A 27291-nucleotide genomic window follows, 5' to 3' on the forward strand; every position below is an offset into this window, starting at 1 on the left:
AGATGACTCTTACTCCAAAACCTGTCATTTATATAATTGATATATCAATGTACCTGAAGAATTAGAAGTTACTAATTTAACTAGGAGTTACAAACACTTCCTTTCTTTTTCTTTTAACTATGATTTTAAAGAGATATACTAATTGTTATTTTTGGATCCTAACAGCTTTCAAAATTATATCCATATTCAGGCAGGTTGTTCAGGAGTTAAACCTTTAAGTAGCCATATCCATTAACTCTGTAGAATAGTTTATTATTTGTCAAAGTGCCTGTCTTAGATGAATGGGACTGTCCAGACTTTCAAAGTTTATATTAAAACCTCATAATTACTTTGAAATTCACTAAAGTATTTGATGGAGATCACCAGTCTAAATAAATTCCAAGTTTATATTGTCATTTATGGTAGTCATTACAGCTGTAATTGTTTGGATTTTGTTCTTACAATTTTTCCAATTTATAATCCTACGTTTATAAATGGTAATTGTTTATTATTACTCAATTATTTTTAATGGCTGCATAATATTTCATTGGATTCATAGTACATTATTTACTTAGGTTGTTTATAATTTTTAGGATTTATATAAACTTCATGTATTAAATATGATAAGCTGTGCATTTTGACTGAATTAGGATAAATTCCCAGGATAATTTCATAGTGTATGGATATTTTTATGGATCTCAATACATATTACTTAATCAGTTTCCAAAAGGGATAAGGGTTTATTATGCCTAACAGTAACACATGAGTGTTGCCATTTCACCCAGTCTCAATAAGAAACAATACTCACAACTGGTTTCCTCATTATTAGGTATAAAATGGAACCTTGTTTTAACTTGTATTTCTTAGATTTTTAGTAAAGTTGAGAATTTTTCCTACTCATTTGGTATTCTATTTCTGTATTGTCTGTTTTCACATTATTGATGGATTGTCTTGCTATTTTGTCTCCTAAATGTGAATTAGTTTACTTATTCTAGCTAAACTAAAAGGTAAACATCATAATATTTGGTATTGTGATCTTTTTTTTTTTTTTTTTTTTAATGCTATATACCATTCGCTTTTTGTAGTGGAGATGGATCTACCCCCATCTAGTCTAGGTGTTGGGTGAATTGGAGGCAGTGGTAAAATTAAAGTGTATTTTGGCCACTGTGTTTTAACTATGTTATTTCGGTAACTAGAAACAGCTAAATTTTAAATCGACTTTAATGAAGAATAGAAATTCCATTTTTTTTTTTTCTAATTACACAGAACCTAGGAACTATATCTATTCAATGATGTGTGTGTGTGTATAAATAATTTTCAGGTCCAAACTGTTTAAGCCCTTGGAAATGTCAAGAGTCTGACATGGCTGACCTGCCTGGTAACATCCTTCTTCACTACACAGCAAAGGTCAGAGTAAATGCATGGACTGTCCATTTGGTTGTAACTATGTTGTTGACTGAATTTCCTTTTCTATGCCTTTGTCATTTCAGTGCATATTTGAGAGGGTGGGGCTTGAATAATTACTCAAAAAACAAATTATGAATTTTTTAAAGAAGGTGGAAAGCAGTGAAAATTAAGATGTATCTCCTCAACGAGGGTTCAAATGCTATCATAAGTAACTGTATGTTCGCCTTCAATGCATCACTGATACTTATAATTCCATTAATAAACTATAATCACACCCAACCATTCCCATACCATTATGTTCACCCTCATTATCATATTTTTACATATTACGTTATCATTATCATTTTCATACACCATAGTATCCTCTTATGATTGTTTTAATTTCTTCAGGACCCACAGTAATGTCCCAACTGTCATTTATTATTTTGTTTATTTGGGTCTTTTCTCTCTTTTTGACTTTGTCAGTCTAGCTAAGGATTTGTCGATCTTGTTGATCTTCTGAAAGAACTAACTTTTGGTTTTATTTATTCTCTCTATTTTTTTTTTTGTTCTCCATATCATTTGTTTCTGCTTTATTCCTTGTTATTTCTTTTCATCTACTTGCTTTAGGATTAGTTTGCTGATTGTTGTTTAGCTTCTTCAGTTCTTCCCTTAGTTCTTTCATTTTAGCTCTTTCTTCCTTTGTAATGTATGCATTTAGAGCTATAAATTTCCCCCTCAGCAGTGCCTTTGCTCTGAACCATAAGTTTTGATGTGTTGTGTTCTCATTTTCATTTGTGTCTAGATATTCAGCAATTTCTCTTCAATTTCTTCTTTGACCCACTCATTGTTTAGAAGTGTGTTGTTTAACCTTCAGGTATTTGTGAATGTCCTAGATCTCTGATGGTTATTGACTTCTAATTGCCTTCCATTTTGGTCAGAGAATGTACTTTGAATAATTTCAATCTTTTAAAATTTATTGAGGCTTGTTTTATGCCCCAGCATACGAACTATCTTGGAGAAAGTTCCATGATCACTACAGAAGAATGTATATTCTGATAATTTGAGATGTAATTCTCTATATATGTCTGTTAAGTCGAATTTGTTTATCACATTGTTTAGATTTCTCAGTTTCCTTTTGGTCCTCTGATTGTTTTTTCTATAGGAGAGAGGGGTGTATTAAAGTCTCCCATGATTATTATGGAAACTTCTAGTGCTTTCTTCCCAGTTATCCCAATGTTTGTCTCATGTACTTTGGACCACCTTGATTGGGTGCATTTCTGATTATATAAATGTTTATATATATTATAAACATTTCTGATTATAATTTCTTTTTGGTGAATTGTCCCTTTTATTAGTATATAGGGTTCTTCTTTGTCTTCTATGACAGCCTTGCATTAAAAACCTATATTATCTGAAATTAATATGTCTTCCCCTGCTTTCTTTTGGCTGTAGCTTGTGTGGAATATTTTTTTCCTATCCTTTCAGTTTTAATCTCTGTCGCTGGGTCTAAGATGAGTCTCTTGTAAACAGTGTATTGATCGTCATATTTTTTAATCCATTTTAGCAATCTGTATCTTTTTTAATAATTCATTTTGATCTCTCTATTATTTAGTAAGAAAAATAATAGTGTGTTTCTAAAACATTATTTTACTAGACATTTTTCAAAGATTATTTTTGGAAAAATCTTTGAAAATTCAATAGAAAATGTATTCCTGAATTAGTTGATAAAATTAGATTTTGGGGGGAGAAAAATAGTTAGTACTAAAGAAAGTCTAGTTATATAACACCATTGTGGAAAAGAAATTTAAGGGTCCATTTGTAGTTTTAGTGAGAATGACCTTAATTACACCTAATTCATTTACTGGCTAAAGGGCTGAGTATACACAAATGTGGCAAAACCTGACTCTCTTAGAAAATCTAGTCCTAAATGTGTGCTGTTATTTTTCTTCTATTTGTATACGTCATTAGTTGTAGTATGCTGGGGTCCTAAGAACCACCATTTGGCTATTTTGGGGGCATTAGGACAAGTCCTGGCAGGTAAGCCAATGCCTGTGCATTCCAGATCCAGTGAATGGTTATCTCTTCTACTCTTTTATTTTTTTAATTCACTTTTTTTTAATGGAGATTGTTCACAAACCATACAGTTATCCAAAGATCAAAGCACACAGTCACTTCCCCATGGTACCATCATACAGCTGTGCATCCATCACTATAGTTAATTTTTTTTTCAATTTTTAGAACATTTTCATTACTCCAGAAAAGAAATAAAGACAAAAAGAGGAAACTCAAATCCTCCCATAACCCTAACCACCCCCCTCCTTTATTAATCCATAGTTTTTGTATAGTACATTTGTTATTGTTGAAGAAAGAATGGTAAAATACTACTAACTGCAGTATATAGTTTGCAATAGGTATATATTTTTTCCTATATGCCCCTCTATTATTAACTTCTACTTATCGTGTCATACATTTGTTCTAGTTCGTGAGAGAGATTTCTAATATTTGTACAGTTAATCACGGACGTTGTCCACCAAAAGATTCAGTGTTTTATACATTTCCATCTTTTAACCTCCAATTTTCCTTCTGGTGACATATGTGATTCTGAGCTTCCCCTTTCCACCACCTTCACACACCATTCGGCCCTGTTATTCTCATAACGTGCTACCATCACTGTCCATTTCCAAACATTTAAGTTCACCCTGGTTGAACATTCTGCTCATAATAAGCAACTGCTCCCCATTGTTTAGCCTCATTCTATATCCTGGTAACTTATATTTCATGTCTGTGAGTTTACATATTATAATTAGTTCATATCAGTGAGATGCTACAGTATTTGTCCTTATGTGTCTGTCTTATTTCACTCAATATAGTGCCCTAAAGGTTTCTTCATCAACCCATTTTTTTAAGATGGTTTTGTTCACACACCATACATTCTGTCCTAAGTAAATAATCATTGGTTCCCTATATAGTCATGTATTTATGTATTCATCACCATCGCCACTAATAAGGACATCTGCAATTTTCCACAAAGAAGGAGGAAGAGTCAAAAAAGGTAGAGGGACAAAAGAGAAAACTAAAAAGAAAGAGAACAAAACAAAACAAAAACATGACAGCTAGAAATCACCAAAAGGAAAGATAGCATTAAACTGAAGTAGAATAGTCAGGCAACATCACCAATGCCAGGAGTCCCATACAATTCCCCTATGCCCCCCGCCCCCCAATATGCATTTAGATTTGGTATATTGCCTCTGTTATATTAAAGGAAGCATAATACAATGTTTCTGTTAATTATAGTCTCTAGTTTGCATTGATTGTATTCTCCCCCCATCCTACGCTATTTTTAACACTTTGCAATGTTGACATTCATTTGTTCTACCTCATGTAAAAACATATTTGTACCTTCTATTACAATTGTTGAGCACCCTAGGTTTCTCTAAGTTATACAGTCCCAGTCTTTATCTTTCCTGTTTCTTTCTGGTATCCCACATGGTCCTAAATTTCCTATTTCAACCATGCTCAGAGTCATCTTTGTTCACTATACTTATGTTGTTGTGCTACTGTCTCCCAAAATTGTTTTCCAAACCTCTCACTGCTGTCTTTTCCTTTCTGTCTGCAGTGCTTCCTTTAGTTTTTGCTGTAGAGCAGGTATCTTGTCATTGTCTGTTTGTCAGAGAATATTTTAAGCTCTCCCTTATATTTGAAGGACAGTTTTGCTGGATATAGGATTCTTGGTTGGTTGTTTTTTTCTTTCAGTATCTTAAATATATCACCCACTTCCTTCTTGCCTCCATGGGTTCTATTGAGAAATCCGCATATAGTCTTATCAAGCTTCCTTTGTATGTGATAAATTGCTTTTCTCTTGCTGCTTTCAGGATTCTCTCTTTATTTTTGATGTTTGATAATCTGATTATTAAGTGTCTTGCTGTAGGCCTATTCAGATCTATTCTGTTTGGGGTATGCTGCGCTGCTTGCATCTTTAGTTTTATGTCTTTCATAAGAGATGGGAAATTTTCATTGATTATTTCCTCTATTATTACCTCTGCCCCTTTTCCCTTCTCTTCTCCTTCTGGGGCACCAGTGACACATACATTCCTGCATTTCGTTTTGTCCTAAAGTTACTGGATATTCTGCCAGTTGTTTTTTCAAACTTTTGATTTCTTCTTATGTACACCCAGTGTTTTCATTATGCGCTTCATCTCTTTTGCCGTATCTTCCCTAAACTTTTTGAATTGATTTAGTATTAGTTCTTTAAGTTCCTGTATCTGAGTTGAAGTGCAAGTTTGTTCCTCTGACTGGGCCATAACTTCATTTTTCTTAGTGTAAGTTGTAGTTTTTCTGTTGTTGAGGCATCTGTTTTCCTTGGTTACCCCAATCAGATTTTCCCAGACCAGAATGGCCTCGGGTTTTAGAAGAAGGCAATAGTATCACGTCTCCCTGAGGGTATGTCTTAGAAGATTGGTGCACCCTCTGATGCCTCAAATCACTGTGCTTTTCCGCCCAGCAGGTGGCACCTGTCAGCCTGTAGCTCCAGAGTGGTGTAACAACGTGTGGTCCGTGGATGTTTTCCCCCAGGCTCTGGGGTCTGGTTCTGAATGGAGGGTGGGTAGTAGAGCTGGGCCCCACCTCTTTCCTCTAGGGAGATCTCATTAGCATTTGAATAGACTCTCTGCCTGTGCTATTTCCACCCTTGTCTGAGTCAGAGCCCTGGGAACTGAAAATGGCTTAGGCTTTCTCCACTGAGCTGAAAAAGGGACAGAAAGCCCCCTTCAGGGCCAGTCCACGACCACCCTCTGGCTCTCCAAGGTCAGTCATCATCAAAAGCCTCTGTCTGCTTGTTGGGGATTCATAGCTTGTGTTGAGCAGTCCATGCTTGTTAATTAAAACCCTAGTTGGAGCTCAGCTGAGCTATATTCACTTGCTGGGAGAGTGCTGCTCTCTAGCACCAGGAGGCTTTGCAGTTCGGGCTGTGCGGGGAGGGGTTCCCTGTTGGAGCCACAATTTTTACTTACAGATTTTATACTGCAATCTTGGGCATTCCTCCCAGTTCAGGCTGGTGTATGATGAGTGGATAGTCACGTTTGTCCCCCTGCTGTTATTCCAGTTTATTTACTTGTTCCTGGTTGTTTATTAGTTGTTCCAGGGGGACAAATTACCTTCCAGTCTTCTCTATGCCACCATCTTCCTCTCTCAAGTTTTACTTCTACCTCTCCAATTTTGATGCCTTTTATTTCTTTTTTTTTGCCTAATTACTCTAGCTAGAACTTCCAGCACAATGTTGAATAACAATGGTGACAGTGGGCATCCCTGTCTGGTTCCTGATCTTAGAAGGAAAGCTTTCAGTCTTTCCCCATTGAGTATGAAGTTAGCTGTGGGTTTTTCATATATTGCTTATATCATATTTAGAAAATTCCCTTCTATTCCTATCCTTTAAAGTGTTTTCATCAAGAAAGGATGTTGAATTTTGTCAAATGCCTTTTCTGCATCTATCAAGATGATAATGGGGTTCTTCTGCTTTGATTTATTGATGTGGTATATTACATTAATTGATTTTCTTTTGTTCAACCCCCTTGCATACCTGGAATAAACCCTACCTGGTTTTGGTGTATAATTCTTTTAATGTGCTGCTGGATTCGATTTGCAAGTATTTTGTTGAGTATTTTTGCATCTATATTCATTAAAGAGATTGGTCTATAATTTTCTTTTTTTGTAGTATCTTTGTCTGACTTCGGTATTAGGGTGATATTGGCTTCATACAATGAGTTGGGTAGCTTTCCCTCCTCTTCAGTGTTTTTGAAGAGTTTGAGCAGGGTTGGTACTAATTTTTTCTTGAATACTTGCTAGAATTCACATGTGAAAACATCTGGTCCTGGACTTTTTGGGGGAGCTTTTTGATGACTGACTCAGTGTCTTTACTTGTGATTGGTTTGTTGAGGTCGTCTATTTCTTCTCGAGTCAATGTTGGTTGTTTATGCTTTTCTAGGAAGTTGTCCATTCTGTCTAAGTTGTCTAGTTTATTAGCATATAATTTCTCATGGTATCTTCTCATTATCTCCTTTATTTCTGCAGGGTCAGTAGTTATGTCTCCTTTCCCATTTATGATTGCATTTATTTGCATCTTCTCTTTTTTTTTTGATCAGCCAATCTAGGGGTCCATCAATTTGGTTGATTTTTTCAAAGTACCAACTTCTGGTTTTGTTGATTTTCTCTATTGTTTTCTTTTTCTCAATTTCATTTATTTCTGCTCTGATCATTGTTATTTCTTTCCTTCTGTTTTCTTTGGGGTTAGTTTGGTGTTCTTTCTCTAGTTCCTTCAGGTAAACAGTTAATTCCTTGATTTTTGCTCTCTCTTCTCTTTTAATAAGTGTTTAGGGCAATAAATTTCCCTCTGCATCCCATAAGTTTTGATATGTTGTATTTTCATTGTCATTTGCCTCGAGGTATTTACTAATTTCTCATGTAATTTCTTCCTTTACCCACTGGTTTTTTAAGAGTGTGTTGTTTAGCCTCCATATATTTGTGAATTTTGCAATCTTCTGCCTGTTACTTATTTCCAACTTCATTCTGTTATGATCCAAGAAAGTGTTTTGTATAATATCAGTATTTTTAACTTTTTTGAGACTTGCTTTGTGACCCAACTTGTGGTCTAGAGAATGTTCCATGAGCCCTTGAGAAAAATGTGTATCCTGCTGTTGTCGGTGTAGTGTTCTATAGATGTCTGTCAATCTAGTTCATGCATTGTACAGTTCAACATCTCTCTTTCCTTATTTATCCTCTGTCTGGATATTCTATCCATTGATGACAGCGGTGTATTTAAGTCTCCAACTGTTATTGTGGAGGTATCTACTTCACCTTTCAGTGTTCTCAGTGTTCGCCTCATGAATTTTGGGACAGTCGGGCTTGGTGCACAAATATTTATGATTATTACTTTTTTTTGATTAATTGACCCTTTTGTTAATATATGGTATCATTCATTGTCTCTTTTAATTGTTTTACTTTTGAAGTTTAATTTGTCTGATATTAATATACCTATTCCCGCTATTTTCTCATTTTTGTTTGTGTGAAATATCCTTTTCCAGCCCTTCATTTTCAGCCTATTTTTGTCTTTGTGTCTAAAGTCAGTTTCCTGTAGACACCGTATAGATTGTTCCTGTTTTTTTAATTCATTCTGCCAGTCTGTGTCTTTTTATTGGGGAGTTTAATCCATTAACATTTAGTGTTATTACTGTAAGGGCAGTACTTTCTTCTACCATTTTGTCTTTTGGATTTTATATGTCATGTCTTATTTTTTTCTCTCTCTCCTTTAATCATTCCTGATAATCTTCATTTGTACACTCTTGTCCAACCCTCTCACTCCTGTCAGCCTGCAGGGCTCCCTTTAGTATTTCTTGTAGCACCAGTCTCTCATTCATAAACTCTATTAGTGTCTGATTGTCTGAAAATATTTTAATCTCTCCCTCATTTTTGAAGGACAGTTTTGCCAGATACAGGATTCTTAGTTGGCAGTTCTTCTCTTTTAGTATTTTAAATATATCATACCACTGTCTCCTCACCTCCATGGTTTCTGCAGACAAATCTGTACATAGTCTGATCAAGCTTCCCTTGTATAAGATGAATTGTTTTTCTCTTGGTGCTTTCAGAATTCTCTTTTTGTGTTTGACATTGGAAAATCTGATTAGTAAGTGTCTTGGAGTAGGTCTATTGGAATCTATTCTGATGGGGGTACACTGTACTTCTTGAGTCTGTAATTTTCTCTCTTTCATAAGAGTTGGGAAATTTTCAGTGAATATTTCTTCTATTCTTTCTGTCCCTTTTCCCTTCTCCTTCTGGGATACCCATAACACATATATTCATGCGCTTAATGTTGTCTCTCAGCTCCCTAAGACCCTGCTCATATTTTTCCATTCTTTTCACCATCTGTGCTTTTGTGTGTATGAATTCTAATGTCTTGTCTTTCAATTTACTGATCCTTACTTCTGCCTGTTCATATCTACTGTCATATCTCTTCATTGTCTTTTTCATCTCCTCTGTTATGTCCTTCATTCCTTTAAGTTCTGCCTTTTTTTTTTTTTTCAAGTTTATGAATTCTTCTTTATGGTTATCCATTGTCTCCCTTATATCCTTCATCTCTTTTGCCATATCTTCCCTCAGTTCATTGAATTGATTTTTGACTTGATTTAGGAGATTGGTTTGAACATCTTTAATTAGTTCTTCCCTCAGTTCATTGAATTGACTTAGCATTAGTTGTCTGTTCCTTTGGCTGGTCCATATTTTCATGTTTCCTAATATGGCTCATTATCTTAAGCTGTCTGGGCATCTGACTTTCTTGATTAATTTATTCTGGAGCTCATTTTCACTCTTTTTCCTAGGGTGTTCTTGTTGGTTGGCTTTGTTCTCTATCCCTTGGTGTTTAGTTCAACTCATTCTAGACCTCTAACTTAGGCTCTGTTTAGTTGATCGGAGTTATTCACCTCTTGTTTTTCTGTTTCTTGCCCTACCTCTATGTAGCCTTTCTGTGAGAGGGTCTTCTCAGATATTCTCAACCTCAGGTTTTCCCAGTCCAGAGAGGCCCAGGTCTCAGGAGGAGGATATGGAATTTCCCTGAGAAAGAGACCCTCCTGTGAAGCCTTTAGACTCTGTGCTTTTCCTATCCTGTCCAACAGGTGGCGCTTGCCAGCCCAGAGCTCCCCTATCAGTGTAAGGAGTTGTGTATCCTTTAGTTCTCTCGGTGACCCTGACCCTGTTGGGGTAATGGCTGACTGGAGTTGGTTTCTGAATTCCAGCCCCTGGGGTCTGAGTTCCCCAAACGATGGCTTCCAGTTGAGCTGGACCATGCCTGCCTTTTCTTGGGGGAGTTATGCCCCGTAGGGAATTGTCTCCCCCACATTGCTTTGTCTCTCTCATAGCTATTTTAGCTCTGCCCTTGCCTGGGTCCAGAGGCCAATTGCAAATCTTTGAGGCTTTCTGTAATGGGCTTCTTAGAATAGTTAATTAAAAAAGGAGAGAAAAAGATAAAAAAGAAAAAGATAGGCTGGATATAAACTATTTAAAGAAAAGCTCTTTAGTCTTATTCTCTCTTCCTACTGGATAGTTACTCTGAGACAAGTTTAACTCTGCCCTTGTAGGGGGCCAGGTTGACACAGGAGTTTTGATGGGCTATTGAAATGCAGAAAGATAAGGAGTTGGAGAGCCATTGAAGAGGAAACAAGAAACTAGAAAAACCCAGTTTTTCAGAGAAGGGCCCTGGCTTCCGGGGTTTCCATATGTGCCTGATTCTGTTGGAGCCCAGCCCTTCTCTGTATTATGTTCACCCCCAACTCTAAAAGTCTCTTTTTTTTTTTTCTTTGCTTTTGCTAGCCCTGTCTCCTCTCCACCCGGCTGACTGCTCCCAGATTCTCCAGTGTCTGGTCTCAGTTTATCTGTGGTTGGAGATTTTGTTCAGGAGTCTGAGTTTGTTAATCAGTTCTGCTACTGGGGCCGGGTTGAACCTGCCTCCTGGTTCCCAGCACTGATGGCTCTCTCCTCCCTGGGAAAACCAGCCACAAAACAGTCTGCCCTGCCTGGTGGGAAGGGGCACGGCCTCCTGGCCTTGGGAACTTACAGGTTTAGCTGATCTCAACTGTTCCACATCTTTCCGACTGTTGTATTATGTGTGACTGATGACAGATTTAATGAGGTGTCTGCTCCACACAGTTCCTGGCTATCTACCAGCTGTTCCAGAGGAGTAATTAAAAACCCAATCTATATCTTTTGATTGGGGAGTTAGTCCATTCACATTCAATGTTATTACTATGAAGGCAGTTCGTGAATCAGCCATCTTATCCTTTGGTGTTTGTCATATCTATTTTTTTCCTTTCTCTCTTTATTTCCTTTAGTTACCCTTACTAATACTTTTCAGTTCTGTGCCCTTCTCCAGGCCTCTCTCTCCCGTCTTTTTTTCTCAGCTGGTAGAGCTCCCTTTAGTATTTCTTGCAGGGCATGTCTCTTGTTACCAAATTCTGTCAGCATTTGTTTGTCTGTGAAAATTTTAAGCTCTCCCTCAAATTTGAAGGAAAGCTTTGCTGGATAAAGAATTCTTGGTTGGCAATTTTTCACTATCAGCATTTTAAATATGTCATACCACTACCTTCTTACCTCCATGGTGCCCACTGAGGAGTCAGTACTTAGTCTTATGTTGTTTCCCTTGTATGTGGTGAATTGCTTCTCTCTTGCTACTTTCAGAACTTTCTCCTTGTCTTCAGCATTTGACAATCTGATCACAATGTCTTGAATTGGGTTTAGTAGATTTATTCTATTTGGAGTTTATTGAGCATCTTTGTGTTGCATATTTATGTCATTTTAGAAGGGTTCGCAAGTTTTCCCCAACAGTGTCTTCCAATACTCTTCCTAGCCCTTTACTCTTCTCTTAACCTCCTGGTGCACCAATGCTTCTTATATTTGCATGCTTCATTTTGTCTATCATTTCCCTGAGATCTATTTCAAGTTTTTTTATTTTTTTCACCATTCATTCTTTTGTGCTTTCACATTCCATCATCCTGTCCTCGAGTGTGCTAATTCTTTCGTCTGCCTCCTCAAACCTGCTGTTACGTGTCTCAATAATATTTTTAATTTGATCAGCAGTATCTTTTATTGCCATAAGATTTGCTGTTTTTTTAATTTACTCTTGCAAATTCTTTATGCTCTTCTAGGGTGTTCTTGATGTCCTTTATATCCTTAGCCATGACATTGATTTTTTTTATACTTCCTTGATTAATTGCTCTGTTGTCTGTCTTTTCTGGCTTTTTTATTTGGATGTTTGGGTTGGCCATATCTTCTTGTTTCTTTATATGCTTTATAATTATCTGTTGTTTTTGCCTCTTGGCATTTGCCTGTCTTGATAGGGTTCTTAGGGTATGCACGATTATTTGAACATTTTTGTCTGTAATTTTGCAGAGCTACAGCTTGGTGGAGTACACTTTCCCTGATCTACCAGCACATGGGCTCTTTTGAGCCACCTCTTAACCCTCAAGCCAGTTCTCCCCCAACTTTGTCTGTGCACTGAGTGGTGGTCCAACTATGTGGAAATCCAGTCAGTGCACCAATTTTCCATGTGCTGGGGACTGCCAGCCCTGTGTGGTGGGGTGTTCCCTGTGCAGTTTGGCTCACAGTCCACTCCAGGACACAGTGGTCCCTTCCATTCTTGGGGCTTCGGGTCGAGTACTCTGGGTCTGCAGGGCTGTGCGTCTTATCTTCCAACTCAGATGCCCCGCAGTCCCTGTTTGCTGTGCTCCACACTTCCATGCAGCGCCCTTGCCTCCACACTTCCATGCAGTGCCCTTGCAGTGCACACCTCAGGCTTCGGTGGAGAAAGAGTGGATGATGCTACAAGTCTGCCAGATCCCACATGCCTTCAAGGGAGCTCTCAGTGATGGGACTGTGAAGGTTATCTACCCAGCCAACTGCAGAGATGGGGCTTGGAAAGCTGGTCACTCTGTGCTCAGTGAACAGGTCGTAGCTTGGCAGCCACAGGGCTGTGAAGGGTTATCTCCCCAGCCAACTGCTAAGATGGTTGCATAGGGCCTGGAAAGCTGACCCCTTCTGTGCTCGTCTGCCTTCTCTAACTGCCAGTCCCTGGCATGGGTGCTCTCTGCAGTGGTCTGCAAAGGGTTATCAGCCAAGTGCTGAGGAGGGTGCATGGGGCATGGAAGACTGCTCCCCTCCATGCTCGTCAGCTGACTCCAACCACCTGTTCCCCTGTGGCATTCCAGGCCAAACACTCACTGGTCTTAAATGCAGTCTCTTGGCTTCTCCAACTGCGTTCTCACTATGTGGTATAGAAGTTCCTGTCCTACCGGTGGAACCCTGGAACTGCTGTTCTGGAGCGCTTTCTGTCCTTTATCAACTGTTTTTCATGAAGGAGAGTTTTGCTCTGTCTCTCTTTATCCTCCATCTTCCCCGAATTCCTAACTTTTAAAGTGATTTTATTAAAAAAGGATACTGAATTTTTTCTAATGCTTTGTCACCATCTATTGAGAAGATCATCTGATTTTTCCCTTTCGATTTGTTAATGCATTGTATTATTTATTGATTTTCTTATGTTGAACCACCCTTGCATGCATGGGATGAACCCCACTTTGTCAAGGTATATGTTTTTTTTAATGTGTCTTTGGATTATATTTGCAAGTATTTTGTTGAGAATTTTTGCATCTATATTCATTAGGGAGATTCGCCTGTAGTTTTCCTCTCCTGTAGCATCTTTATCTGGTTTTGGTATTGGAGTGATGTAGCTCCATGAAATGAGTTAGGTAGTATTCCATTTTCTTCAATTTTTTGAAAATATTTGAGCAGGAATGGTGTCAGTTCTTTTTGCAAAGTTTGCTAAAATTCCTCTGTGAAGCCATCTGGCCCTGTGCTTTTATTTGTAGGAAGCTTTTTGATAACTGATTGAATCTCTTTACTTGTGATTGGTTTGTTGAGGTCTTCTGTTTCTTCTCAGGTCAGTGTAGGCTATTCATGTGTTTCCAGGAAATTATCCATTTTGTCTAAATTGTGTATTTTGTTTACATACAGTTGTTCATAGTATCCTCTTAGGATTTTTTAAGTTTCTTTGGGATCCACGGTAATGTCCCCCTCTCATTTATGATTTTGTTTATTTGGATCTTCTCTCTTTTTGAATTTGTCAGTCTAGCCTAAGGGTTTGTCAATCTTGTTGATTTTTTCAAAGAACCAACTTTCGGTTTTATTTATTTTCTCTGTTGTAGTTTTGTTCTCCAACTAATCTATTCTGCTTCAGTCCTTGTTATTTCTTTTCTTCTACTTGCTTTAGGGTTAGTTTGCACATCATTGTCTAGCTTCTCCAGTCGTTCTGTTAGTTCTTTGGTTTTAGCTCTTTCTCCCTTTTTAATGTATGCATTTAGAGCTCTGAATTTCCCCCTCAGCACCGCCTTCATTGCATCCCATAGGTTTTGATATGTTGTGTTCTCATTTTCAATTTCAGTTATTTCCCTATTGTGAAATATATATACCAAAAGGTTATAACTTTCAAAGTACAATTTAGCAAGTAGCCACATAAGTAATTTCAAGGGATTTTATGCATTACAGTTCCACAGTTTCAGTTCTTTCCTTATTGTAAAAGATAGCATATATACAAAATGGTGATAACTTTCAAAGTACAACCCAACAAGTAGCTATATAGCAGATCTCAAAGAATGTTTTTGGTTACAGTTACACTATTTCAGCTATTTCCTTCTGCCTGTTCTAATACCCTGGCATCTAAAAAGGTATTAAAGATTCAGTTTTCACAATTATTTCTTAAATCCTGTCAAATCTGTTGCTACTCCTTCCTCAATTTTAATTGCTTTCTTGATCTTCAGTGGTGTCTAGGCAGTGACCACTCTAACTTGTTTATATTGAAAAGGGGTGTCCACATTATGGGGAAGGGGCTGCATCTGGTTGATGTTCTTGAAGAGGCTGTTGCCTCAGGGTTTGGGGACTTATCTGGCATTGGAATACTGGATGATTTAAGTTTCTGAACAGTAAACTTTGTGAGTGAAACTTTTATATAGTCTCAGATAGGGACCTAGGTATTTCGGGACTACTCATGGTTAGGACCTGGCGTACTGTGGTCCTTTGGGATATCTAGCTGGAACTTGCATAAAACTAACTTCCAGGATAGCCTCTCGACTCTTTGAAATCTCTTAGCCACGGTTACCTTATTCTTTTGCCTTTCTTTTCCCCCTTTTGGTCAAGAAAGCATTTTCAATTCCTTGATGCCCAGGCCAGGCTCATTTCTGGGAGTCGTGTCCTGTGACACCAAGGAGATTTGCTCCCCTGGGAGTCATGCCCATGAGGGGGGAGGTTAATGAATTTATTTGCAGAGTTGGACTTAGAGAGAAAAAGGCCACATGTGACCAACAAAAGGTTCTTTGAAGGTGGCTTGTAGTCATAATTATAGATAGGCTTAGTCTCCCTTTTACAGCCATTAGTTTCACAAGAGCAAGCCTCAAGATCGAGGGCTTGACTTATTAAATAGTATGTTCCTAATTTCACATAGCATGTATTCTTTCCAAGATAATCAATATCTCACATTAACTTCATTTAGTTGTACAATCATCATCATTCTCAATTTTAAACAATTATCATAACACTAAACACCCCAAAGCTCTTATCAGCCCCTAATTATTCATCTCTCATAATAGTGTCATACTGGTAAGGTATTCCTGTTAAATATAGTCTATAATATGCAATCGGTAGTTTTTCCCATACACCACTCTGTAGTTAACTCTTTGTACCAATGTCATACCTTAGAAATATATCATGGAAATACTTATTTATATTTATAGTGCTAAGGTGATATACTTTTTAAATCCTGCTATAAAGAAACCAGTTTACTTTTGCTTTATCCTGATGTTTCACCAGTTATTTAACAGAGAATATATTTTATTCTGATACCTTGATTATTAACAAATGCAAGTTTGGGAAAAGCTGCTTGGAAGGATTTTTTTTTATAATCAACTGTTTTTCATTTTTCTGTTTCTTGCTCTGCCTCTATGTAACCTTTTTGTGAGTGGGTCTCCTCAGATATGGTCGACTCTAGTCAGATTTTCCCAGTCTAGTGAGGCCCGGGTCTCATTGGGAGGGTATGGAGTTTTCCTGAGAATGAGACCCTCCTATGAGGCTTTTAGAATTGGTGCTTTTCCTCTCCTGTCCAGAAGGTGGCGCTGGCCAGCCCGCAGCTCCCCAACCAGTGTAAGGAGGTGTGGAGACTTTAGTTCTCCTGGTGACTTTGATCCTGTTGGGGGCTTGGCTGACTGAAGCCAGAATCTGAATTCCAGCCCCTGGGGTCTGAATTCCCAGAAGGAGGACTGCCAGTTGAGCTGGACCTCCCTCCACTCTCCCAATCCTCAGAACTCCAGTTATCTCTCTGGGGCACTATTCCCTTCTCCCCTCTCCTGTTCGGGGCCTCTCCAGGTAGATTCCTTGGTCAGCCTGAGTTGCCAATTAAAGATGGGGGTGGAGACCTTCAGTAGTGAATACGGAACTCAAAGACACTGTGGGTACTCTGTCTCCCCCCAAGCCCAGCCTAGTCCCTCAACCTGGGCTTTCCAATAGAAAATAACCACATATATTACTTTTAGATTAAAAAAAAAAATAGAAAAGAAAAACAAGAAAAAGAAAAAAAAAGAGTCTCTTTTAAAAGTCTTTCCCCATTCTGGAAGTTTTGTCAGTGTCAGAATAGAGCATTTAAAGATATGCTTTTGGCTATTGTCTGATAATTACTCTCCAACAGCTTCAGTTCCACCCTGCCGGGGGCTATTGAAATGCAAAAAGATAAGGGATCAGTGAGAAGCCAGAAGGGACAAAATGTAGGGAAAAAAAATTGGCTTTTTTGGAGTCTGGGAATGGGTGCCCGCTTTTACGTGCCCCCACTTCTCGGAGCCCAGCCCTTCTTTAGCACCCCAGCTCCCAAAATTAGTTAATTAATTTGTTAATTAATTCTGCAGTTGAGGCTGGGTTGAGCCTCCCTTCTTGCCCTCAGCAGATTGCTGTTTTTTGTTTCCCCCCCCCCCCCCTTTCAGGGAGCCGGCAGCAAGACAGTCTGTGAGGTCTGGGTCGGGAGGGGCGCCAGACCCCTGGTCCGGGGAACTTACAATGTTCACTGCGATCTCAGCTTTTCCTCCAATTCCAAACTTGTGTCCGATGTGTGACTGGTTACTGGAGACCCCGAAAGCACTGTTTCTTATAGTTCTTGGGTAATTGCCAGCTGCTCTAGGGGAGAGATGAAATTCTGCTACTCACCACTCTGCCATCTTGTCCCGCCCATCTGTTTTTCATTTTTGTACTCAATTTGTAGGAAGTAATTAGTCATCCATTTGTTAAAAATATATTGCATGTCTTCTTAGTACTATGCTAAATTATGATACAAGACAATTAATTAAAATCTGTAAGAAGCGTATAATCTAAAAGTAAATAAATTTGTAAACAAGGAAGCACAGTATAACTTTGTAAGCTTATTTTTCTTTTGTTTATCATTTATTGGGTATCTACAGTGTATTAAGCACTTTGCTAAGTGCTTTACCTATTTAGTTTAACTTAATTTTCACAAAAACCCTGAGGTGTATATGTATTATCTGTAACATTTTTGATCTTTAGTTTTTTTGTGGTCCAATAAGGATAAGTAACTTGCCTAGGCTCATAGTTCTATCCCTAATATAAAGCATATATACATATTGAGTTAAATGAGGTTATTTTTGTTTTAAGGCAGTTTTTCTCAGTTGCTTTAAGAGGAAAGCAACAGCCACATATATTTGTTACTGTGCTAAAATTTGTAGGTTTGTTTGGATTAGATTCAAGGATGCTTCATTACTTGCAAATTCACAGAATTGAATGTGAAATTGAATGCTTTATAATCCTTTTCAGATTGCAGCTAAGAAATTACTTTAACCTTAATTTCTAGAGTTGCAAACTGATCTCTTAATCTGAACATAACCAGAAATGTTTGTGAGTAACATGAGAGAAAATAGTATCTTATCCCTGTAACTGAATTTTCATATTGTGATATACATTTCTGTTATGTGATTTCCATATCTGGTATTTTAATCACACATTTATGTATTTGATGAAATTGTGCCTAGGAAGCACTGATGGAATAAAACATTGATAGTTTTTTAAAAGCCAAAAATCTGTTTGCATATATTGTTTTTTTAACATGAAAATTTTATTATGAAAATTATAAATGAAAGAAAGAAAAGAAGAACAGAAAGGGGGCAGAAAGGGGGGGGGAGGAGATTTTAACAATTGAGCCAGTTTGAAGCTGTTTTGGGCCCCAGAAGAGCCATGATCTTTTTTTTTTAATGCATTTCTTTATTGTGAACTTTAGCATATATACATAACAGTGATAACTTTCAAGGTAAAATTTAAGAAGTAGTTAGAGAACAAACTTCAAAGAATGTCATGGGTCCTAGTTCCGCAACTTCAGCTATTTCCATTATTGTAAAATATAGCATATATACAGAAAGTTGTTAACTTTCTATGTACAGCTCAACAAGCAGTTGTATAGGCAATTTCTAAAATTGTTATGGGTTACAGTTCCACAGTTTCAGTTCTTTCCTTATTATGCAATGTAGTGTATATATGGAAACATGAAGACTTTCAAAGCACAATTCAACTAGTAGCTACAGAGCAAATTTCAAAGGATGTTATAGGGTCCAGTTCCACCATTTCATTTACCTCCTTCTAGCTGTCCCAACACCCCAGCATCTAAAAAAAATGTGTATATAAATATATATTTATATAAAGTTTAAGTATTCATATATTGTTTTAAAAGAAAATTTTTTTGATGAATGAATGGTAAGTTACTTCTAGCTATAGCTACGCTATATGGCAGGCAGCATTGAGCTGCTTTTGATGAGTGAGCACTTTAGAATTTAGCACCAGATTCTTTTTTTTAAGAGACAAAAAACAGTAATACTAAAGTTAATATTGTGGACATCTTATCATTGACTCTACTATATACCATTTCTTAAACTTTTTTAACTTTATCAAAAAATTAAAAAACAAACACCATTTTAAATTATGGTGAAATGTTTCATATATGCTTAAAATTATGTTTTGTCCTAATTGCACTTGCCATATTTTTGTTTTATTCTTAGGCCTGCAAAAACTCAATCTGTCTTGATTTATCTACTAATTGTTTGCATGGAAGGTTTACAGGAAACAAAGTAGTGAACTGGGATATTAAGGTAAATTAATGATAAATGATGGGCAATATATTATGTACATTTACTGGTACTTTTAAAAAACTTTTTGAGCACCACTAGATTGATCTGGATAATATGTCCTAGTTAAAGTATTTGCTGTCAGATATACAGTTTGAAGGATAAATGTTTACTTGTGTGACTACAAAGTAACTGTTTAATATCCTTGAAACTTAATTGCCTTCTTAAGCTATGACTTAAGTATAACAGTCTCCGTAATAAAATGATGCTGCCTTAGTTCCTGAGTTCCTTAGTTCATTGCCTCACTTTTAAGGATCCCAACCCCTCCTAACCTTCTCAGGGACTTCATTGGTTACCCCTTTTCTCTTGTATCATATGTTTCTCTGCCTACATTTCCTATCAGCTTTAAACAAACTGCGATTTTTCCTCTCTGAGATTAAAAAGATGAATAACTTCCCTCTTCCCTGTGTCCCTCTCTAGCTATCATATCTTGTCTGCCTTCTGAATGGCTTATCTTCATGTCTTAGCTGGATCCTTGCTTCCATCTAGAAGCCTCTATTTACCCTCCAAGGCTGAGTTAACTTCCTTGTCTTGGATACCTGTAGTATTTGATCTTTGTTATTTCATTTACTACAGTGTATAGTCACTGTTTGCTTACTTAACTCTCCAGTAGTCCTGAAGGACTTTTAAGGAGAAACCACTGCTTTTTTCACCAGTACCTGCCACATGGATATACAATAAATATCTGTTAAGTGAGCAACTGAATTAGTAAAGGTTATTCAGGCTCATAGGAAAGTGAGAGGTACACTATCTCTTTAATATAGTATTTCCTTAAAAGGTACTTTAAATAGAAATAGCTTAAATAAAATCAAAAGAAATATAAACGATAGTTATAAGGGAATTTGCTGGAAAATCAGCAAAATCTTTTTTCATCTAGTCAGTTAACACCTAATCAAACATTGTTTCCATGGAACAGAAATTATTAGATAATTCTGCCTTTATAAAATTTATCCATCATGTAGTGTTACTCTCATGTTATTCATGTGGCATACATCATTTTTCTCTTCAACTTTGAGGTAAGAACGCATCTGTTGTCATAGTAAGATTTGTGACATGATTGAAAATTCATAAGTTAATTTTTGCTGTCACTTGTGAGATTGCCCCATGAACACTGAGCCAACACAATAGATTAGCTTTTAGAGCGTGAAGTGATCTGGGAAATTATTTTTTCCCATCCTATCCTTGTACATGTGAGGAACTGAAAACTGGATTTGTTATAGGACACACAGATAGCTATCAGAAGAGTAGTTCTAAATTTTACTTATATTATATCTGATTATTTGTGCCATGTGTTACTTTCAAATAGTGCGTGATTTTTATTGGTCTTCGGATCAAGGTAGTCTTTGGTGCTGTGGGTTACAGCTATGTGGATTAACTAATCAGACTTTTGCCTGATGTGGAAATCAAAAAGGAAGAGAATTATCAAGAGAAAGACAGTTGTATTTTTATACTGCAGCAAAGTCAAACAAAGACAAAATAAGTTAAATGACAACTGGGAAAAAATTTGCCATCCAAAAAGCTAATTTCTTTAGTATACAAAAAGCTCTTACTCAGTATGAAAACCAGGCGAAGAAGATGCCAAGGTGTTTTCAGAAAAAGAAGTACAAATGATTGATAAATATTTGAAAAAATGCTCGACTACTCATAATTAAATAGATTCAAATTAAAATAGGAATGAGGTTATTTAAAAGGTTGTCAGATAGAAATTTAAATACCTGATAAAATAATACAAGTAAGAATATGGGAAAATTTGAGTATATTAAATAATGAACTATTTGGAAGGCAGTGGGCAATTTCTTTAATAAAAAAATGCCTTTTCACCCAGCAATTCCAAATACAAGGAATTTGTCTTATGGACATTCTTGGACAAGTACACTAAGTTATTGTTTAAACCTATTTATTACAGCTTTATTTATAAGAGGACAAAATAGAAAACAATGTAAGTATCTGTTAATAGAAGACTGTTAAATAAACTATTCTGTGGCCGTACATAGCATATAGTTGTTAAAAAGACTGAGGTAGATCTGTATGTGCCAGTATGGACAGGATCTCCAGGGTTATTATTGCATGAAAAAAGTACAGAACAATATGTTTGTCGGGGAAAGAAAGAACATACTTATATGTGTGTGTGTGTGTGTCTGTATACCTACACTTATTTATGCTTCCATCTGTATAAATATGAATGGATATGAAAGAAGGTATATGCTGTTTTTATAACGCATAGTTAGACCTGCTTGCCATAACAGCTAATGGAGTAGTCTCTATGAGAAAACTAACAATCTTGTTTATTTAGTGCAATCCTGCTCTGTCTCTGCCAGTATTGGTTTAGAATCCTTATAGTTCTAATATACTAGAGTAAACTTCCAAACAGGTTGTTGTATGATAAACAGCATTTATTTTTTCATTTTAAAATTTAAAATAATAAATCATAAAGTTTTAAGTGACTTAAAGAATATCTTAAGGTTTTTCTTTTAGTGATAAGCTTTAGTGAAAATATTTTAATAATAATTGACATTTAAGAACAGGTTCTATTTAAGATAGGTTCTATTTTACAACAGATGAAAATGAGATCCATAGAGGCTAACTTATCCATAACACATATTCAGTAAGTGATAGAGCTAGGATTTAAACTCATGCTGTTTGATACCAAAAACCATACTTATAATGTCTTTGCTATGTGTTATAGTGTTCAACTATACATTTTCCTAAAGATTTAGCACATTGTAACCTCATACATGCTGTGGAGAAATTAAGTGACAAAATTGCTCTTGTTTTATAAGATTAAAAAATTGTAATTTTCTTTTCAGGACATCATAAACTGCATAGGTGGATTAAATGTACTCTTTCCTTTATTGGAACAAATCAGTCACTTCAGTGAAGGACAGATTCCTGAAGGAATGAATCAAAGCATAGTTTCTGAATTGATGACAACTGAAGAAAGAGATTGGGTGGTATTAACCTCCACAAAAGCATCAGGTATTAAGATTAAAAGAACACAAAACAGGTGTCGGGAAATTTGAGAATTAATTGAGAAGTCCATTTAAGTGTTTCACCCTTAGAACCTTATTCATTTGTAGTTGTAGCAGCTCAACCTTAATTTTACTAATGTAGTTTAGAAAGTTCAAACTACTTTGGTCAAGCAACTTAAGATGTTGGTTTTACTCTTGACTATCCTGAGTTTATACTCTAATGATATATAACAACAATGTTAAATTTATAATAGAGAAAATATTTACATGTGTGTGTAAATATACTATATGCAGTGGTGGCTTTCTCTGATGTTTATGTTCTCCAAGTGAGCCTTGGAGTCAAAACTACTAAACCAAAAATTCCTTCTTTGTTACAATATGCTTACTGTATAGAAAATACGGTATAGAAGTGAAGAGTAATTATGACATATTCCCAATTTCAGAATCAAGACTAGAGAGAAATTTAGTTGCAACATTTATCTTGATTGTGAAGCACTTTATTCAGAGACATCCTATCAACCAGGACAGTCTTATTCACTCTAATGGAGTTGCAACTCTTGGTGCCTTACTTCAGAAGGTGAGCCAGGCTAACATTATATGGGTGTAACTGCAGAAGATTGTAATTAGCCATTGGTGTTGGGGTTTTTTCTTCCTAAGTATATATGTATTTAGATAAATTTAAATAAAAGTATATTTTTAAATTATAGTATTATAGCTTAGTTAATAGATATGATTTATTTCACAGCAAGCTTTTAAAAACTCTTATTGAAAAACCCTGTACAAGAATTACTTATATAATGGTGTATAAGTATAGGATCTTATTTTTTAGCTTTGGTATTTGGGATATTTGATATGTCTAAGACTGTTTTAGGAATATAACATAAGGAAAATACATTCTAGCTTTACATCAGAAAAAAATAACTTTTAAGTTGTTTATATTTTTCCAACCAAGATTTTTATATTTAGTAGATGTTTTGAATTAATCGTTTGAAATTATAGCTTATTTTACAATTATTTAAACTGAACTTTACAAAACCCTCTTTTGCTTGGATTTCAGGTGCCATGCACCCTGATGGATGTAAATGTATTGATGGCAATTCAGTTATTAATTGAACAGGTGTCATGTGAGAAAAACATGCAACTTCTACAACAGATGTATCAATACTTACTCTTTGACTTCCGTATTTGGAGCTGTGGAGATTTTCCCTTTCGAATTGGTGAGAGCAGGCTGTTAGATAAAATTTTGTAGTTACCTTAGAAATTTGTAAATTTCTGAGTCACCTACGTGACTTTTTTTAGGTATGTCATTTAAGAGTGAACTTTCTATTTTAGGTCATATACAATATCTTTCCACCATCATCAAAGACAGCAGGAGAGTTTTCCGGAAAAAGTACGGTGTACAATTTCTCCTAGATACACTAAGGATTTATTATGGGTATGATGTCCACATTCCTTCTCAGTTTGATGTTGTTTTCTGTCAGCTACTTGATTGGAACTTATAGAATGTTTCTTTTCTAACAGTTCTAATACCCTTTAACTCCAGAGAGGCAATATAATGTAATGGTTGAAGTGATGAACAATGAACCACATAGACTGGGTTTTGTTAGCTGTAGACAAGTTATTTAACTTCTCTGTACCTGAGTTCCTTCATCTATGAAAAGAAAATAATAAAACTATGACCTCCTAGGGTTGTTTCAAGGATTAAATTAAATGATTTAATATGTGTAAAGCACTTAGAACTGTGTTTGCCACATCGTATTCTATAAATGTAAGGTGTTCCGTTACTTTTAATCTGTATCACTGAAACTCTTAACTTCAAAAGGTTTTCCTTAAAAAGAAAAAAAAAAAAGCCAAAGGTATCATGAATTCTAATAGTTACATGAAAAGGTCTGTTTCTTAACTGTGAATTCTTTTATTTCAAAAAATAAGAAAAAATGGAAAAACTAAAAATTTAAATTCTTGCTCTTTTGCTTTCTCTTTCAGGAGTGGTTGTAAATATAATGAGCTGTCTCTAGATGATACTCAAACAATAAGGACATCTTTGTATGGATTAATTAAATATTTTCTGAGCAAAGGTGGAACTCATGAAGAAATACAAAGTATTATGGGTTACATAGCTGCTACCAGTGAAGAAGAGCAGGTATTATTCTGAGATAAATCTTTTTTTAATTTTGAACATTTAAGTTACTACATCATCTTCTTAAAAACTTAAGTATTTTAGTTGATATGTGTTTTAGTTTGCCAGAGCTGCTACGACAAATACCACACAGTGGGTTGGCTTGAACAACAAGAATTTATTGTCTCATAGTTTGGGAGGCTAAGAGCCCAAAATCAAAGTGCAGGCTGTGTTTTCAAGTGTTCTAGTGCTGGCTAGCTGCAGTTATTTGGGATTCCTTGGCTGGCATTTCTGCCTGTGTCACATGGTGATTTACTTTATTCTTTAGCTTCTTTTGAATCACTGCATCCAAATTTCCTCTGCCTTAAAAGCACTCTAATCATGTAGATTAAGGCCCACCGTGATTCAATATGGCCTCATCTATATAGGTTCTTTGGAGATCTTATTCACAAATGAGTCCACACCTTCCCTAATAATAATATCTTCAAAGATTCTATTTACAATTGGGTTCACGCCCACAGGAATGCAGATTGAGACTTGAACATGTCTTTTATGGGGGGCATGATTCAATCCCCAACATGTTAAACATATTTTAAGAGTAAATTTTATCTATTGATTATAAGTTTTATAGAATAGATGGCAGTATGATTAAATATTTTAATTAGCTAGAAAATATATTATGTGGAAATATTTGCTTTGCCTGGCAATTATGAAGATAATGTTCATAGACCACGTAATGTATATTTACCTATCATCGATGTTATTATACATATTTCTAAAGTAAATTTTAACATAACAAATGTATAAAAATTTTGCAGAAAGAGTAAATTGTAAATGTATTTCTATTTTTAAAATATTTTCACAAAAGTGTCATTTAATCCTCAGAAATACCCTTTAAGGCAGTGGTTCTCAATATATGATCCCTGACCAGCTTTACCTGAGAACTTACTAGAAATGCAACTGTTTGCTCCCTTCCTGCCACCCCACCTCCCCACCCCCAACTACTGAATCAAATTCTCCAGGTGATTCTGATGCATGGTGAAATTTGAGAACCACTACTGTAAAGTACACAGAACACAATTTATTCTTCCTGTTTACACATTTGGAAATATGTATTCAGAGAGATTATGTGACTTAACTTAGAAAGTCACACAACTAATAAACCTGGAACTAGAATCCTGATCTATTTACTGCTGCTTCAGTGCTCTTTCCATATACCACTCTCAGTGTCACGAATTTGAACAGTTTATTTACATTGACTGAAATATTTTGCCCTCTTGTCATCATGTCATATTCATTGTGTATTCAGTGGTTACATGACTTCATAATTGGTATTATATAGCTGAGTTAGCTAAGACTTACATTTCCTATAAATTTGCACTGCTTCAGAAGCTTCTCATTATTTAAAATGATAAACAGCCAGCTTATTTCATGATTACTCTCGTTATCTGTTATGATTCATTGCCAATGATATTTTCTTAGTCCAGTCAAAGAGTTATTGAGAACTTGCTATAAACACAGAATAATACTGAAAGTTGCAGGTAATACAATGATAAATGAATTCTTCTTTTTTTTATTCTAATGATGTTAGGGGTAAAAAACAGAGGTTCATGAATAACTATGAAACAAAGAAGAGAGATTTGTATCTATAAGAGAGAGAGAAAGTACTATGAGGTTTTCATGGGAGGATTGTATGTCGAAGAGACTTTATGGAAGAGATGGCTTTTCATACGGACAAAACAAGTAGTTTTGGTTTCAACAGGTGAATATGGATAGTGAGGATATACAAAAGGGTATGGGAAAAGCCAAAGCTTGTCAGAGGGAAAAGTCAGAGCTCGTTGAGAATTCTTCAGTTAGTCCAGTTAAGCTGGAACATTATGGTATATAGGATTAAGTTAAAGAAATATTTTATGACTTATGGCTTTAATTGTACTTTATATATATATATGAGTGTGGTTATTTGTTTTGTGTTGCTTAATTTTAAAAGCTCTTTGGAATTTTGGATGTACTCTTCAGTCTCCTACATACCAGCCCAACTAGAGGTCAGCTTTTCTTACTTCTCTTTGAACCAGGAAATGCAGACATACTTTATGCCTTGATCTTAAATCAGAAGTATTCTGACAGACTAAGAGAAATCATTTTTAAGGTACAAAATTTCATAAGCTTCTTTATAATTTGTGGTATTTGTGGATAAATGAATTTAATGTATCCAGTCTATGAATATAATTTTTTTCATATTTACTTCTAATTTTCAGTCACTCAATTAATTTTATGATTTTTTTCATGTTTTAATTATTTGTGAGTTTTAAAACTTCTAATGTTGTAATCTGATCAGTCATCTGAGTAGAAAATACACTTTGTCATACATCTAATATAAAATCCTCTCATCTTTTTTTGATTAAGCTGGGTCTATTTTAAAAAGTTATTTTAAATAAAGATAATAATCATTATGTAGCACCCATTTTATGGCAGGCACTAGGCACTTCTCATATATTAGTTTACTTAATCCTTGCAACGACTTTATGAAGTAGGTATTAGCCCCCATTTTACAGATGAGGAAACGGAGGCCAGAGAGATTAGTAATTTGTCCAAGGATATAGAAGCTGTTCTATAAAGTGATTCAGAATAGTCACTTGGAACTTTGACTGAACCCACCAACTCCAGCTTTTTGTTAATTAAAAGTAGAGGAATCAGGCATATTTTTGTGGTCAAATACATTAACATTTTTTCACAGTTGATTCTGTTCATTATGCCCAATTGCCTTGTGTCCTCTTACATCATTAGAGTTATATTATAAAGCCTTTTTACAGGGTCATATTTGAAATGCCTGTGTTTGGAATCTTTAAACTTTGAGAAACAAAAGGTGCCATAAGAATGGTCTGGTATAGTCTATTAGGTATCAAAAGCTTGACCCTCGAAGCTGCTCTTTAAAGTATCTGTCCACACAGGGTTCCTTCATGGAGATTAGTTGTTATTTCTCCAAAACAGCCTTGTAGGAATTGCTCATGATATGGCTATGCCAACAGTCCATTTATAAGGTAACATTTCAGTTATTTCCCTTTGAAAGTTGTTGCTCTCACTCCAA

At 35.9% G+C, this 27291-nt stretch overlaps 1 protein-coding gene across 15 annotated transcripts in view; it reads left to right on the forward strand.

Moving 5' to 3' along the window:
* NBEAL1 (neurobeachin like 1) overlaps window positions 1-27291 on the forward strand; it is a 281631-nt gene that overhangs the window by 140494 nt on the left and 113846 nt on the right. For all 15 annotated transcript variants that reach the window (XR_005218944.1, XM_037850425.1, XM_037850424.1 and 12 more), the window contains 8 exons: window positions 1301-1386; window positions 18996-19085; window positions 21929-22097; window positions 22534-22667; window positions 23148-23307; window positions 23423-23525; window positions 24074-24230; window positions 26194-26352. Coding sequence is in view for 14 of the 15 variants with exons in the window: in XM_037850425.1 (XP_037706353.1) it covers window positions 1301-1386; window positions 18996-19085; window positions 21929-22097; window positions 22534-22667; window positions 23148-23307; window positions 23423-23525; window positions 24074-24230; window positions 26194-26352 (1058 nt within the window). In the remaining variant the exon portion in view is untranslated. The remainder of the gene's footprint in view (window positions 1-1300; window positions 1387-18995; window positions 19086-21928; window positions 22098-22533; window positions 22668-23147; window positions 23308-23422; window positions 23526-24073; window positions 24231-26193; window positions 26353-27291) is intronic.

Source organism: Choloepus didactylus, chromosome 9 (assembly GCF_015220235.1).
Source record: "Choloepus didactylus isolate mChoDid1 chromosome 9, mChoDid1.pri, whole genome shotgun sequence".
Taxonomy (NCBI): Eukaryota; Metazoa; Chordata; class Mammalia; order Pilosa; family Megalonychidae; genus Choloepus; species Choloepus didactylus.